Here is a 12,494-nt window from a genome sequence, read left to right on the forward strand (position 1 = left end):
ACGACCGCTACACCCCTCATTTAACGTTAAAAAAAACTAACCACGCTAGTAAAATAGACAAAAAATGGTACGAATCATAAAACGTCAAACCTCGAGGACGAAAATAACACTTGGCTACTACTCTTATTATTATTACTTAAATCACTAAATTGAATATTTCGTTATGAACAGTTGAATTACACTTCTCATTTCAAAGCCAGAACCCTAAATCCAACCAATCGATCCAGTGAACAATAATAATAATAATAATATTATTATTATTATCATTACAGCATCAAATGGAAGAGATACAGAGGAAATTGACACTATTATCATACCCTAGAGCTAACGCACCATCTCAATCGCTGTTATTCGCCGGCATGGAGCGTTATTCGCTTCTCGAATGGCTATTTTTCAAGTAATAATAATAATAATAAGTTTGACCTAGATTCATGCAATTGTGTTGTGTATCTTACTTAATGATTGATTGATTAATTGCAGGTTGTTAGGTGATAAATCTCCGTTTTCACAACAGAATTTGCAAGGAGATGAGGAAGAAACCTCAAGGATACAATGTACTACTTGTTTTATTATTATTATTAATGTATCTTAAGAATCAGAGTTAGGTGTGTGAACGAGCCGATCTGAGCCCGAGCTCGGCTCGTTGATCATTTGTTATTATTATTAGTATTAGTATTTGATTTGTTTACTTTAGATCTTCAGTCTAAGTTAATAATATGTTACAAATTACTTAAAATTATTATTAACGTATCCTAAGAATCGGATTTAGGTGTGTGAGCCGATCTGAGCCCGAGCTCGGCTCGTTTTGACTTACAAGAGCTTGAGATCAGCTCATTGATCATTTGTTGTTATTATTATTATTATTATTTGATTTGTTTAGTTTAGATCTTCAATCTAAGTTAATAATCTGTTAGAAATTACTAAATTATTATGACTAGTAGTAGTATTAATGATGTCTTTAAAATCAGATTTAGGTGTGTAAACGAGCTGAGGCGAGCGCGAGCTCGGCGTGTTTTGGCTTACGAGAGCTCGAGCTCGGCTCGTTGATCATTTGTTATTATTATTATTATTATTATTATTTAATGTATCTTAAGAATCAGATTTAGGTGTGTAAACAAGCCGATCCGAGCCCGAGCTTAGCTCGTTTTGACTTATGAGAGCTCGAGCTCGGCTTGTTGATCATTTGTTGTTGTTTTTGTTATTTGTTTAGTTTAGATCTTCAATTAAAGTTGATGAATGATGATAAGTTAGAAATAACTCAAAATTTTTATTTTTATTATTAGTATTAGTATTAATGTCTTTTACTAATCAGATTTAAGTGTGTAAACGAGCCGATCCGAGCCCGAGCTCTTCTCGTTTTGATTTACGAGAACTTGAGCTCGAGCTAGGGTCGTTTCAAGTTCATTTTCTAGAGCTCAAGCTCGGCTTGTGAGTTGTTTTTTCAAGCTCGGCTCACTTATGAATTAATTTATATATGTTTTTAATTAGTTTTATATATTTCGAGAAAAAACTTTAAACGAGCCTAAGCGAGCCCGTCTTGTACTTAAACGAGCCTAAGCTCGGATCTACGAGCCTAAACGAGCTTCCCATACATCACTTGAGCTCAGGCTCGATAACTAAACGAGCTTTAATTATCGAAAAAGCTCAGTTCATTTTGAGATTTTTATCTATATGAGCTCGAGTAGCTTGCGAGCAGCTCGGCTCGTTTTCACCCCAAGATTGCAAGTCCTGATTGCCTGCAAAATAGATATATCTGAAAAATATACAATAACTAGTAATGAACTATTTATTGATACAAATTTCTATGGTTATATTATATCATATATACGGAACAATTAGTGTCAAGTTTTAGTTTTTATAATTTGTCAAAACAGACTTTTGAAAGTCAAAGTGAATATACAATAGGATGCTAATATTGTTTCTGTTTATTTGACATTTTTTACCTATGACAAGTTTTCCGTTTACAGATTTGGCAGAGATTGCAAAGTTTCTTGGCATAACCACCAGTGTAGACACGGAAGCTATTCAAGTGAGTTTGATTCTCATCATAGTCTCTAGTAGAATGCCATCTCTTTGATGATTTTGGTACTTCATAGCGTGATTGATAATTTGATATTTGTTATTTTACTATTTTAGTATATTAACATTCATATAAATGTTGCATATGTTTGTTAATCTTGATTTCAAATGTCTTAGTAATTAAAACTACGAAGAAAATATTTCTTTACAAATTGGCCCAATTGACTTGTTAAATTTTAAACATAACCCGAGTTGACCTAATTTTAGGTAATGATTGGTTGCAGGGACGAGGAAGTTATGAAGAACGTACCGAGATGCTGCGTTTGGTTGTAGATCTTGTTGAAGCTAGCATTTATGCTGATAATCCAGAGTGGAGGTTCATATCATGTTTCTCAGTGATTTTCTTTTACATTATTTCAATTTTAATTTACAAATCTATATGTGTGTCTTGTGATAGTGTTGATGAACAGGTTGCAAAGGATATACAGTTGATAGATTCTATTGCTGAAAAACAAGCTCAAATATTCTCTGAAGAGTGTAAACTATTTCCTGCTGATGTGCAAATTCAGTCAATATATCCATTGTAAGATTGTTTATATTTCCCTTACTATATCATTTTCCACGTTGAATTATTATATTAGCAATTGTATGCTTAAAAAGGTTAATTTAATACAGCTGGATATTTGTTATCTCTAGTTAATAGGTCTGTAAACGAACCGAACTTCAGTGAACCCATTCAGCAGAAAGTTTGGTTTACGAACAAACATGAACACAATTATATTTGTTTAGGTAAATGAACTAACGTGAACACATATCTCATTCGTTCATTTAAATTTGTTTATGTTCATTTATGTTTGCTAGTATACGTTTGTTTAAGTTTGTTCGTTAATATAATCATTTTAATCATGTTCAGTTGTGTTTGTTCGTCTACATTTGTGAACCGATGGTTTATATTGTTAACAAACCAACATGAACGAACATGATTTGTTTATTATTCATGTCCGATCATTTGTTCGGTTAAAGTTAAACAAGCGAACATGTTTCTTTCGGTTCATTACTTCATTTACAGGCCTACTAGTTAGTAAATAGTTAATAGAGTGATCAAACAATTTTCCTGCAAAAGAAAATTACAAAATGTCAAATAATTTACAATGTTCCATTAATAGGTCAAGAATCTTTCAATTTTTGTCATAACTGAAGGGTATTTTAGACATTTGACTACCAAAACTAGCATATTATATATTTTTGTAAATGAAAACGTTTTTACAGGCCCGACATATCAGATTTAGAGAAACAACTCGCTAGTCAATCTGGTCGATTATCGAGTCTGCAAGAGATGGTTGATGATTTAGCATCAAAGGTTAATCCCATAAACATTACTGTTATATTTTTTCTTAAATAGCATTTTCATATTATTTATTTATTTTTAAATCCAGCATTCATATAATCCTGATGAGGATTATGCTGAGGTGGACATGAAGCTGCGTGCACATCTCGAGTCTTTCTTAGAAACCGCAAGATCCTTCAATACAATATACACCAAGGTTTGGTTGCTTATTTAATCATCTTTTATAATCTCCCAGTTATAATCAGAGGAAACAATTTAGCCCCGTTTACTATAAACGGGTCGATCCAGATCAAACAAATATGCCATCTAAAGTGGAACATGTCAACTGGTCAAACAAATTGAAAGTCGCTCGCAGTGCATTTTTTAATTCATAAAACCTTTAAGGCTGTGCATGAAACCAAAATAACGTAATCCAATAAAAAACCGGCTGTTCGTTTTATGATTTATCAAAAGGCGTTGCCAAAAGATTTAGGTCCACATGTGTAATAATCAATTAATTATAAATTAACAAAAAAAAATCATTTCTCGAAACCAAAAAACCGGATTAGGTCTGAATGGTTTTCAGAAAACAGGAAAACTGAATTTCGGTTTTATCCAAAAAAACCTACCTATGCACACCCCTAAAAACCTCGTACATGAAGAATTAAATATTCTGACAAGTCTTTCGGGTCAACCCAACCCATACTAAAAATTAAATTATTTTTTATAGGAAATCCGTCCATGGACACATATGATGGAGGTACCTCAACTGCATGGATTTGGGCCTGCTGCACATCGCTTATTAGAGACATACAAGAATCTCAAAAAAGTAAGTTTGTCTCAAATCCTATTGTGTGCAATTTTCATATCATATCATATCTTTTGGTAACTATTTTTGGGTGATAAATAGTTTGTGAGACACTTCATAAATGTTTTCTTTTTCTTTTTTTGAGTGCTTGGAATGTAGATGTGACAAAATGGTAGGGTTGGGTTGGGTTGGGTTGGGTTGACCCGAAACGCATTTGGTCTCAATCTTTTTGAAGTTTTACAAATAAGAAGTGCGTAAAATATCATTACAAAACTTATGTTTTTGAAATAAAAGGACATATCTTGGGTCTTTTACATTAAAAAAAAACTTTGGGTAAATCAGACTGGCAAAATGGACCCGTGGCTGGACCGGAATTATTTGTTTTCAGTTTTTTTTTTCATTCCAAAGTCTCATTTACTTCAAACTTATTTAGTTTATTTGAGGGTTCGTGTTTTGTGAACGATAAAGTTGTTTCATAATTTGTGTGTATATGACATCTTCTCGTTTTTTTAGATCGACCCAACGAGTGGACATGTAAGGCGGTCGGTTCGATAACATCGACTTTGGCTAACTTTCTAACCATCATGTTTTTAGCGGTCTTTATTGTCTCACTTGTTTGACCCGTTAGAGATAAAATATAACCTGAATCGATAGATATCTAAAGCATCTTTAAATAATGTAATTTATGGCATCATTATTTTTGTTAATGGCAGTTTTTAGGGAACTTGAAAAACCTACGTGACTCGTATGCTGCGGTGGCCGTTGGATCATCCGAAACAATTTCGGGTCAACCATCATCTGTGTCGAGAATAATATCCGAGTGTGAAACGGCTTATACTTTTATAAACCGCGATCTCGGGATCCTTTCGGCTTCTATAGCTCGCGATGAAGCCAAGAAATCGGGGTTGTTTGACCAAAACAACGTGTAGAAGCAAAAGTCAAAGTCAAACCTTTCTTAATTCAATTCTTGTTCATCCGCTAACATTGTTGTTGCAAATATGATGCTAAAAGATTAACCTACAAACATACATTCGATTCGTTGTGTTTCGGGTTTTGTACATTTTGTTTAAGAAATGCTCAACTATGGTTATATGCTTGTCTTTGGAGTTATGGATGTTATAGTCGAATAACTTTACTTCTTTCCGTACTAAATAGAAAACAAAGTTACGTTAAGACGCTTTAAATCGGTTAAATCTACTTCAAAGCGAGTGATGAAAAAACGTGATCTACGATGAATAAATTGCTATTTTGGCCCATGTGGTTTACGTTCCATTTATAAAAAGATGAATACAAGAAAAAAAATAAAGAAAAATTATCATTTATTTTCTTTTGAGTTGTAAGTTTTCTTACGTTTTTATTAATATTAGAAAGTTATTTTGGCTCGTGTGGTTTACGTTTCATTTATAAAAGATGAATAAAAGAAAAGAAAACTTATCATTTATTTTCTTTAAATAATTAAATTGTAAGTTTTCATACAATTTTATAAATATTAGAAAGTTATTAGTAGCCTAAAGTTTATTTGGTAATCATTCACTTAATCTTGAGGACCTGTTATTGGTTAAGCTAGTGTTCAATGGATGTTTGTTTATTTATTTATATTTTTGTTAGTTTGAATAAGTAATATACATTTTCTCATTATATTATTTATTATTCGTTTGTTTGAACACCCTCATAGTTTTCTAAACGAACAAACACAAACAAGAAAAACTTATTCGATTAGTTAAGAAAAACTGAAAAACATATTATAAACAATGTAAAATATATATTTTAATCTGATAAGTTATTGGGCTGATAGATTTTCCTCGAAACTGAAGATAACTTGGAGGCGCTTAAGGGCGCGACTGGGTTGTGCTAGTTGGCGGTGGCCTTTTAATATTGAATAACCCCGTACCAAGTACTTAAGCAATTCTCTTTTTGTTGGTCGTTAAAAAAAACGAGCTGAAATTCTATAAAGTTATACCCTCTAATAACTAATTAAAACTACCAAATAATTATCAACAAAGAATTTGTCAATATATTTCATAGCACATATCAACATATCATTAAATAACAAGAATTTCAACATCAATAAGACCAAATAATAATATTATGTTTTGAATAATTCTCCTCTTAAACCACCACAAAAATTACATATGAGGACCTATTGGCATCCCATTAATAATCTGATGATGGTAAATCGACGAACCACTCGCGGCCAGGTTCAAACCATGGTCCGACACCGGCTCAACCTTCGGTTCGCCTTTAGGCAACATCATTCCCATCTCATTCATTTGTCCAATAAACTGATGACCATTAGGTCCCAACCCAACCATACTCATTTGACTTAGGTTCATATTCATCCCGTAACCATAGCCATTGGTGGGACCCGGCTGCAAACCGTAATGCGGTCTTTCGAACCTAGCCACGGTGTGTTGAACCTGAGAAGGTTGAACCGGTTGAGGTTGTGTGATGGTGGAGTTAACGTGACTGCTGTTACGTGCGACTGGGACGTCGTGATTGTGTTTTCCTTCGTATGTTGTGATCACGGATTTAAGGTCGTGTGAAGCGCGTTCCACGTGTTTCCTAACCGTGCAGCCCGTGCTCGTGCACTTGTAGTAACTCCTGTATCGAAAAGTAGTAACATAAAATGTTATTTATAATAATTTATAGACAGAAATACAGAATTACAAATTTTGTCCTTTAAACATATGCAATTTATGGATCAGATCGGTGTCCTTTACATGGCATGTTTGTTTGATTTTTGTCCATTTGACTAACTGGCATCCAAAAACCCCGTTAAGTCTTGACATGTGAGGGCAAATAAGTCTTTTTACGCATACTATTTAAGTATTTATAATTAAAAAATAAATAATTATATTATTAGAAAAAGAAACTAAATAAAATATGTTAAACAAAAACCCCGTTAAGTTTTGGCATGTTTGGATTTAACTGAGTTTTTGGATGACAGTTAGTATAAATGTAAAGGATAAAAGGCGAATGTATTTTGTTATATAAAGGGCACCGCCTGCAAATAAACTTTTTAGAAGACCTAATCCATAAATTGCCTATATTTAAAGGACAAAATCACGTTACCATTATAATAAAATAGTACATGTATTCCGACGTGTCAAATGTTTGAAGATCGCATCTACTACTTTGCGACTTAACATTTCAACTCGTTAAATTATATATATATATATATATGCTCGGATCGGCTCACGAGCCGAGCCGGTAAGCTAAATAACAAAAATGAAAATATGACCTTGGATTTGGATTTCCTTTAACGACTTTCTGCCCATATTTGCGCCAACGATAGCCGTCATCAAGAATATCCACATCACTCGTGGTTTGCACGACTACTCTCGGCTCCCGTATAGCTCGGCTGGCCCCACTAACATCCGATGCATACGCTTCAATTTTTCTAGAATACGAAAAACATGCACATTTACACTTAAGGCGTAAAATATTATATTTAGGCTAAAAAATATAAAAAAAATATATAAACCTTCGTTTCGACTCAGACTCGTCTCCATCACCGTCACCGCCCAATGACACGCTGCCATGTGTCGCACGATCATCATCTTCTCCTTCCTCATTAGACAAGGTCAACGAACCATCCACATGATCACTAGACTCGACATGAGTATGGTTGACCGCAGTTGACGACACTTCAAGATTACCATCTTGCCCCCACTCTGTGTTGGACCCGGACTTACGGCCGGGAGGAGGTTTGGAATGATTGTGGGCCCCTTTATAAATGATTTCGGTTATATGCCCCTCGCGGGACCGCTCAACTTTTTTCGTGACCGGACAGTTTGCATATGTGCATTTGTAATAGCTTCTTGGATACTCACTGCCTTTCACTTGTTTTTGACCATATTTTCGCCAGTTATATCCATCTTCACTCGTATAATGACCGTTTTCGCCGCTCGTTATTTGATCCGCGTCTTCTTCATGATGCTCTTGAATAATATTTTCGTTTAAATTACTATTTTTGTTCGTTTCAACGTTTTGAGGCGGGAAAAGATTCTCGGTTTGCCATGACATAAAGAGCGGATTTGCCTAAATGTATATGAAATAATCGCGATAAGTTAAATAACATATACTTGTATTTAGATATTTAAACATATTTAAAACGGCTAAACGAGTACAAGTGTATAACAACTACCTTGTTAGAAACCGAAACGGAAGTGGATTCAAGAACGGGTTTAAACGCAAAAGATGAAGTGTTGAAGTCTTCGAACGAATCATCTTTATTTTGAGCAAATGGAAATTTCCCGGTTGTTGGAGATGGTTGAGCCTGCAAAAAAAAAACAAGAAAATATCCACAAATTATGTTATATTCAAGTATCTGATTTAGAGGTGTGCATGAAACCGAAATAAACTACTGGTACGTGAAATAACCGACATAACCAAAACCATAATAATAGAACCCAACCCAAAATTGACGATTTGGTTTTAGGTTTTTTTTTAAATCCAACTTTTTTGTTAAATAAAAAAAATTGATCCAATTACAACATAGAGGCGGGTAAGCGGGCAACAAGTTGCGCCGCCACACCCTTTTGAATAGCAAAACCGATCATACTGAAAACAAAGTTATCGTTTTATGTTATATATTCATAAACCAACTTTCCGGCTCGGTTTAGGTTTTACATATAACAAAAATAAAAAAACACCGAACCAAACCACTTTAAACCAAACCGAACCCAAAACAAGACTTTTGTCATCGAATTTGTGGATTATAACTTTTTTTAAGGCTAACTGGTTAAGTGAATTTATAAAAATAAATAAAAAATGGTGTAATAAAGAATTAATTATTAATTAACAAATAAATTTAGACCCAAAGTTGGCCAAGTTTATTATACTTAGCCACGTCAAGCGCAAATGACAAAACCTAAACCGAACAGAACACATTGTGAGAACCAAAACAAAACCAAACGATTTTCAAAAACCCAAAAATCGAATTTTCGGGTTTTGATTCGGTTCGAGTCCAAAACCAACCCATGCACACCCTTAATATGATTATCACAACACTTTCAGAAAAACAACAAAGAAAGCGGTTTAAGCAACTTTTACCAGCGAATTCGACAGAAAAACCGGCGAGTCAAGAAGTGAAGTCGGACTGAGACCAGGAGGGATCGTCAAGACAGACGACTGTTTCGCCACGTCAGCAGGAGGCCTAATAATAATATCAGTGTTCAACCTAGGAGCATTATAACCAGCTCTAGCAGCCATTCTTTCAACAAGACCAGACCTTGAGCCTGCAGCTTTCGGCTCACCAAACGGGCCGTTTTCGGACCCGAACTGTTTGTCTGGTCCATGAAATGTGAACCCACCAGTTGGGTTATCTTTAGGTGGTTCCGCCACCGACCTGGATCCGGACCCGGACCCGGACCCGGATTCACTCAACATAGCCAAAAAGAAAGACCTTGGGCTAGGACTAGGACTAGGAGCCATCCAATCTCCCATTATCCCAACATGATCATCAAATCCACCCATTAAAAAGCAAAAAGTTTACACCTTTTTATTATTATTATTATTATTATTATTATTATTATTATTATTATTATTATTATTATTATTATTATTATCAGCTCCTGGTTAAGTGCAACTGCAACACAAATGAGTGAAATTAGTGATTGAATTTGGGATAAAAAAAAAATTTGTTACTCAAGACTCAAAAATTTTGAAACTTTATGAAAAAAAGAATAATCCCATGTTGAAAAAAAATATATGATGATAAAGATTATATAAATCATGAATTTTTAGACCTTTTTGCAAAAAAAGAATAAATTCAATGGTGAAACAAGAACATATGATGAGAAAGGTTGTTAAGTTGTGACAAAACTATTATTAATTTTAGACCTTTTTGAAAAAAAAAAATTCCATGCTGCAACAAGAACATATCATGAGAAAAATTGAAAATTTGCAACTGAAAAAATAAAAAAAAAAAACTAGTGTTTTTTTTTTTTTTTTTGCAAATTAAGAACTCAAAAACAAGAGCAATTGATGATAAATTTTAGACCATTTTTTGCAGAAAAAAAGAATAAATTCCAGGCTACAACAAGAACATGTGATGAGAAAGATTGTAACTTTGTAACTCAATCAATCAATCAATCATGCCCAGTAAAATCCCACCGACAGCATTTGTAACTTTGTAACTAAAAACTAAAAAAAAAATATTATCTTTTTGAAAATTTAAGAACTGAAACAAGAGCAAATGATGAAAAAGATGGTGAATTTGTTACCAAAATACCATAATTTTAAACCTTTTTTGTTTTTTGCAAAACATAAAGAAATCCCACACAGAAACAAGAACAATTAATGGAAAAGATTAAAATTTTGTAGCTCATAAATCATAATTTAAGACTTTATTTCTGCAAAAAGAAAAAGAAAAACTGAACCCCACACTGAATCATGAGCAGCATAACTCATATGAATACAATAGTTTCCATGATAAATTCACAACTAATTAACTATTAATTATTAATAATTAATAATCAATAAAAACAAATATGGGTTTCAATTTTCAAACTTTTTCAATCATCCACCCAAATAAAAATTCGCAAAATGTTGATCAAAACATTATTATTAATATTAATAATATTATTATTATACCCAAAAACGACCCATCTGATCAAAGATCTGCAGATCATCCAAGAAACCCAAAAAAAGACATAAAGATTGAAACTTTACAACACACAAATTAAAAAGATTAAATACTTATAAACAAATAAAAAACACCCAACTGAAAAAAAGATTGTATAATAATAAACTAATAACTGATCACTGATTACTGAATACTGAATACCCACCTGGTAAGAGAGACAAACAGTCAAAAGGGTGTAAACTGTTTTTATTATTATTATTATTGTTTCTTGTTGTGTGTTTGATTATTAATAATAAAGAGCTTCTTTCATTATTCCTTGAAAACAGGGGTTTTTTTAACAGGGAAAAAAACAGTGTAATTTTCCTGTTGGTTTGTCCTCTCAAAATATTTGAAGACAAATTTGTTTGATAAGTGTAATGGAGTGTTAAGGAAATTTTGAAAAGGTTATTATTATTATTATTATTATTATTATTATTATTATTATTGTGGTGGACCAGAAATGATTGGAATCTTTAAGAGGGAGGAGAGGAAGAGTTAAATTCAGTTATTAAAGTTTTTTATATCCTTTTTTAAAGGAAGACGTAGTTACAATATAGAGGTAGGTAAGTGGGTAATAAGTTACGTCGTAACGCATTTTGAATGACAAATCTGGTTCTACTGAAAAAAAGGTTACAGTTATTCGGTTGTCGATATGTTACTGTGCACAACATACTGAACTTTTTTCAGAAACGTAATAACATCTAGGGTAAAGGACTCAAATGTATCAAAAACGAAAAAAAAAGTGTGTTGATTCCCGGCACATGTCTTCTTGTGCTTAACATTTTTTTTAAAACAACCTAGCTAGCAACAACCCCGGTGTCCATAAGCCTGATAGGGAGAGACATTCTAGTAAGATCCATATAGTTTACTGTAATAGGAAAAAAAATTGTATATTGCTGGAGATTGGGTCCTTTTTAATGTGGTGTGGTGTTAGAAAGCTTAGATTTTCATTAAAGAATCGGGTTTAATCCCTAATCCCCTACCAACAATATGGGGGGGGGGGGGGCATGGTTGACTCAATGAAAGAAGACTAAGATCTTTGTGATCTCTAGTTCGATCATGAGGGCGTCCAGGTTTTATCACCATTGGACCTTCGGGCTGGTGAGTTTGTCCTGAAATTGGAGATAACTTTGAGGCGTAAGGGCTCCGTACGGTTGGGTTGAGTTAGCCGGTGGTGGTCTTTTGTCATTGGGTCACCACGTATGAAATATTTAAACAATTCTTTGTTTGTTGGTCGTTCAAGAAAATGAGGATTGGGTAACACCCTCCTTGGTCCCACATTCCATCAAAAGACTCGGGTGTTTGAAGTAAAAGCTTTGAACGTCTTGACTATCATAGCTTAGAGGTTATCGATTGTTTGGACGATTGTGATATAACATAAACAAATGTTATTAAAGTTGGTATCTGCTAGCTAAATTAAAATATGATAAAAGACATATTTTATCGGTTGGTCATGGACGCTTCAGTTCCTAGACTTAACGGGGTAACATGACAAGCATTTAATAATTCGACAACCATCAAACACCTCCTTAGTCGCCACATATATCAATTTAAATTTAAAGTCATGTTATTTCTTAAATTTCACTTGTCAATGTATTTGCTCATTTATTTGATTATGAGGAAAAAGAAAAGAAGAAAATGTTATGCGTGTAATTATATAACTGCACACACGCATATATATCAATCAATCATACCCAGTAAAGTTCTACCAA

The 12,494-nt window shown here is 33.5% G+C and overlaps 2 protein-coding genes across 3 annotated transcripts; one reads left to right on the top strand and one right to left on the bottom strand.

Annotated features, from left to right (window-relative positions):
• Positions 1-235: 235 nt before the first annotated feature.
• On the top strand, positions 236-5,390 carry LOC143612446 (AUGMIN subunit 7-like). Of its 2 annotated transcripts, none has more exons than XM_077086433.1 (9): positions 236-397; positions 481-554; positions 1,968-2,029; positions 2,304-2,395; positions 2,477-2,602; positions 3,289-3,379; positions 3,456-3,563; positions 4,077-4,175; positions 4,868-5,390. In XM_077086433.1, exons 1-9 carry the CDS (start codon positions 279-281, stop codon positions 5,081-5,083), a joined length of 987 nt encoding a protein of 328 aa, XP_076942548.1. In that variant the 5' UTR covers positions 236-278; the 3' UTR covers positions 5,084-5,390. The 2 variants fall into 2 exon arrangements, with proteins under 2 accessions (XP_076942548.1, XP_076942549.1); XM_077086434.1 differs by having other exon boundaries at positions 4,077-4,183; positions 4,875-5,078.
• An 848-nt stretch (positions 5,391-6,238) lies between these two features.
• Positions 6,239-9,713, bottom strand: LOC143612462 (putative WRKY transcription factor 2). Its single transcript, XM_077086445.1, has 5 exons — positions 9,210-9,713; positions 8,302-8,433; positions 7,639-8,195; positions 7,396-7,554; positions 6,239-6,755 (listed from the first exon to the last, which is right to left on the bottom strand). Exons 1-5 carry the CDS (start codon positions 9,630-9,632, stop codon positions 6,281-6,283), a joined length of 1,746 nt encoding a protein of 581 aa, XP_076942560.1. The 5' UTR covers positions 9,633-9,713; the 3' UTR covers positions 6,239-6,280.
• Between the last annotated feature and the right edge of the window lie 2,781 nt (positions 9,714-12,494).

The sequence above is a fragment of the Bidens hawaiensis genome, unplaced genomic scaffold (genome assembly GCF_021521415.1).
Source record: "Bidens hawaiensis isolate Kalapana, Puna unplaced genomic scaffold, B.hawaiensis_p1.1 tig00034591_1, whole genome shotgun sequence".
Taxonomy (NCBI): Eukaryota; Viridiplantae; Streptophyta; class Magnoliopsida; order Asterales; family Asteraceae; genus Bidens; species Bidens hawaiensis.

What these genes read in the sequence shown, in the direction of transcription:
- LOC143612446 (XM_077086433.1), top strand. Translation starts at nt 279, where the DNA reads ATGGAAGAGATACAGAGGAAATTGACACTATTATCATACCCTAGAGCT. An exon ending in TTGATGATTTAGCATCAAAG is followed by an intron (nt 3,380 to 3,455) that starts GTTAATCCCATA and finishes TTTTAAATCCAG; the next exon opens with CATTCATATAATCCTGATGA. An exon ending in CATACAAGAATCTCAAAAAA is followed by an intron (nt 4,176 to 4,867) that starts GTAAGTTTGTCT and finishes TGTTAATGGCAG; the next exon opens with TTTTTAGGGAACTTGAAAAA.
- LOC143612462 (XM_077086445.1), bottom strand. Translation starts at nt 9,632, where the DNA reads ATGGGTGGATTTGATGATCATGTTGGGATAATGGGAGATTGGATGGCT. An exon ending in TTTTTCTGTCGAATTCGCTG is followed by an intron (nt 8,434 to 9,209) that starts GTAAAAGTTGCT and finishes TTTTTTTTGCAG; the next exon opens with GCTCAACCATCTCCAACAAC. An exon ending in GAGTCTGAGTCGAAACGAAG is followed by an intron (nt 7,555 to 7,638) that starts GTTTATATATTT and finishes TTCGTATTCTAG; the next exon opens with AAAAATTGAAGCGTATGCAT.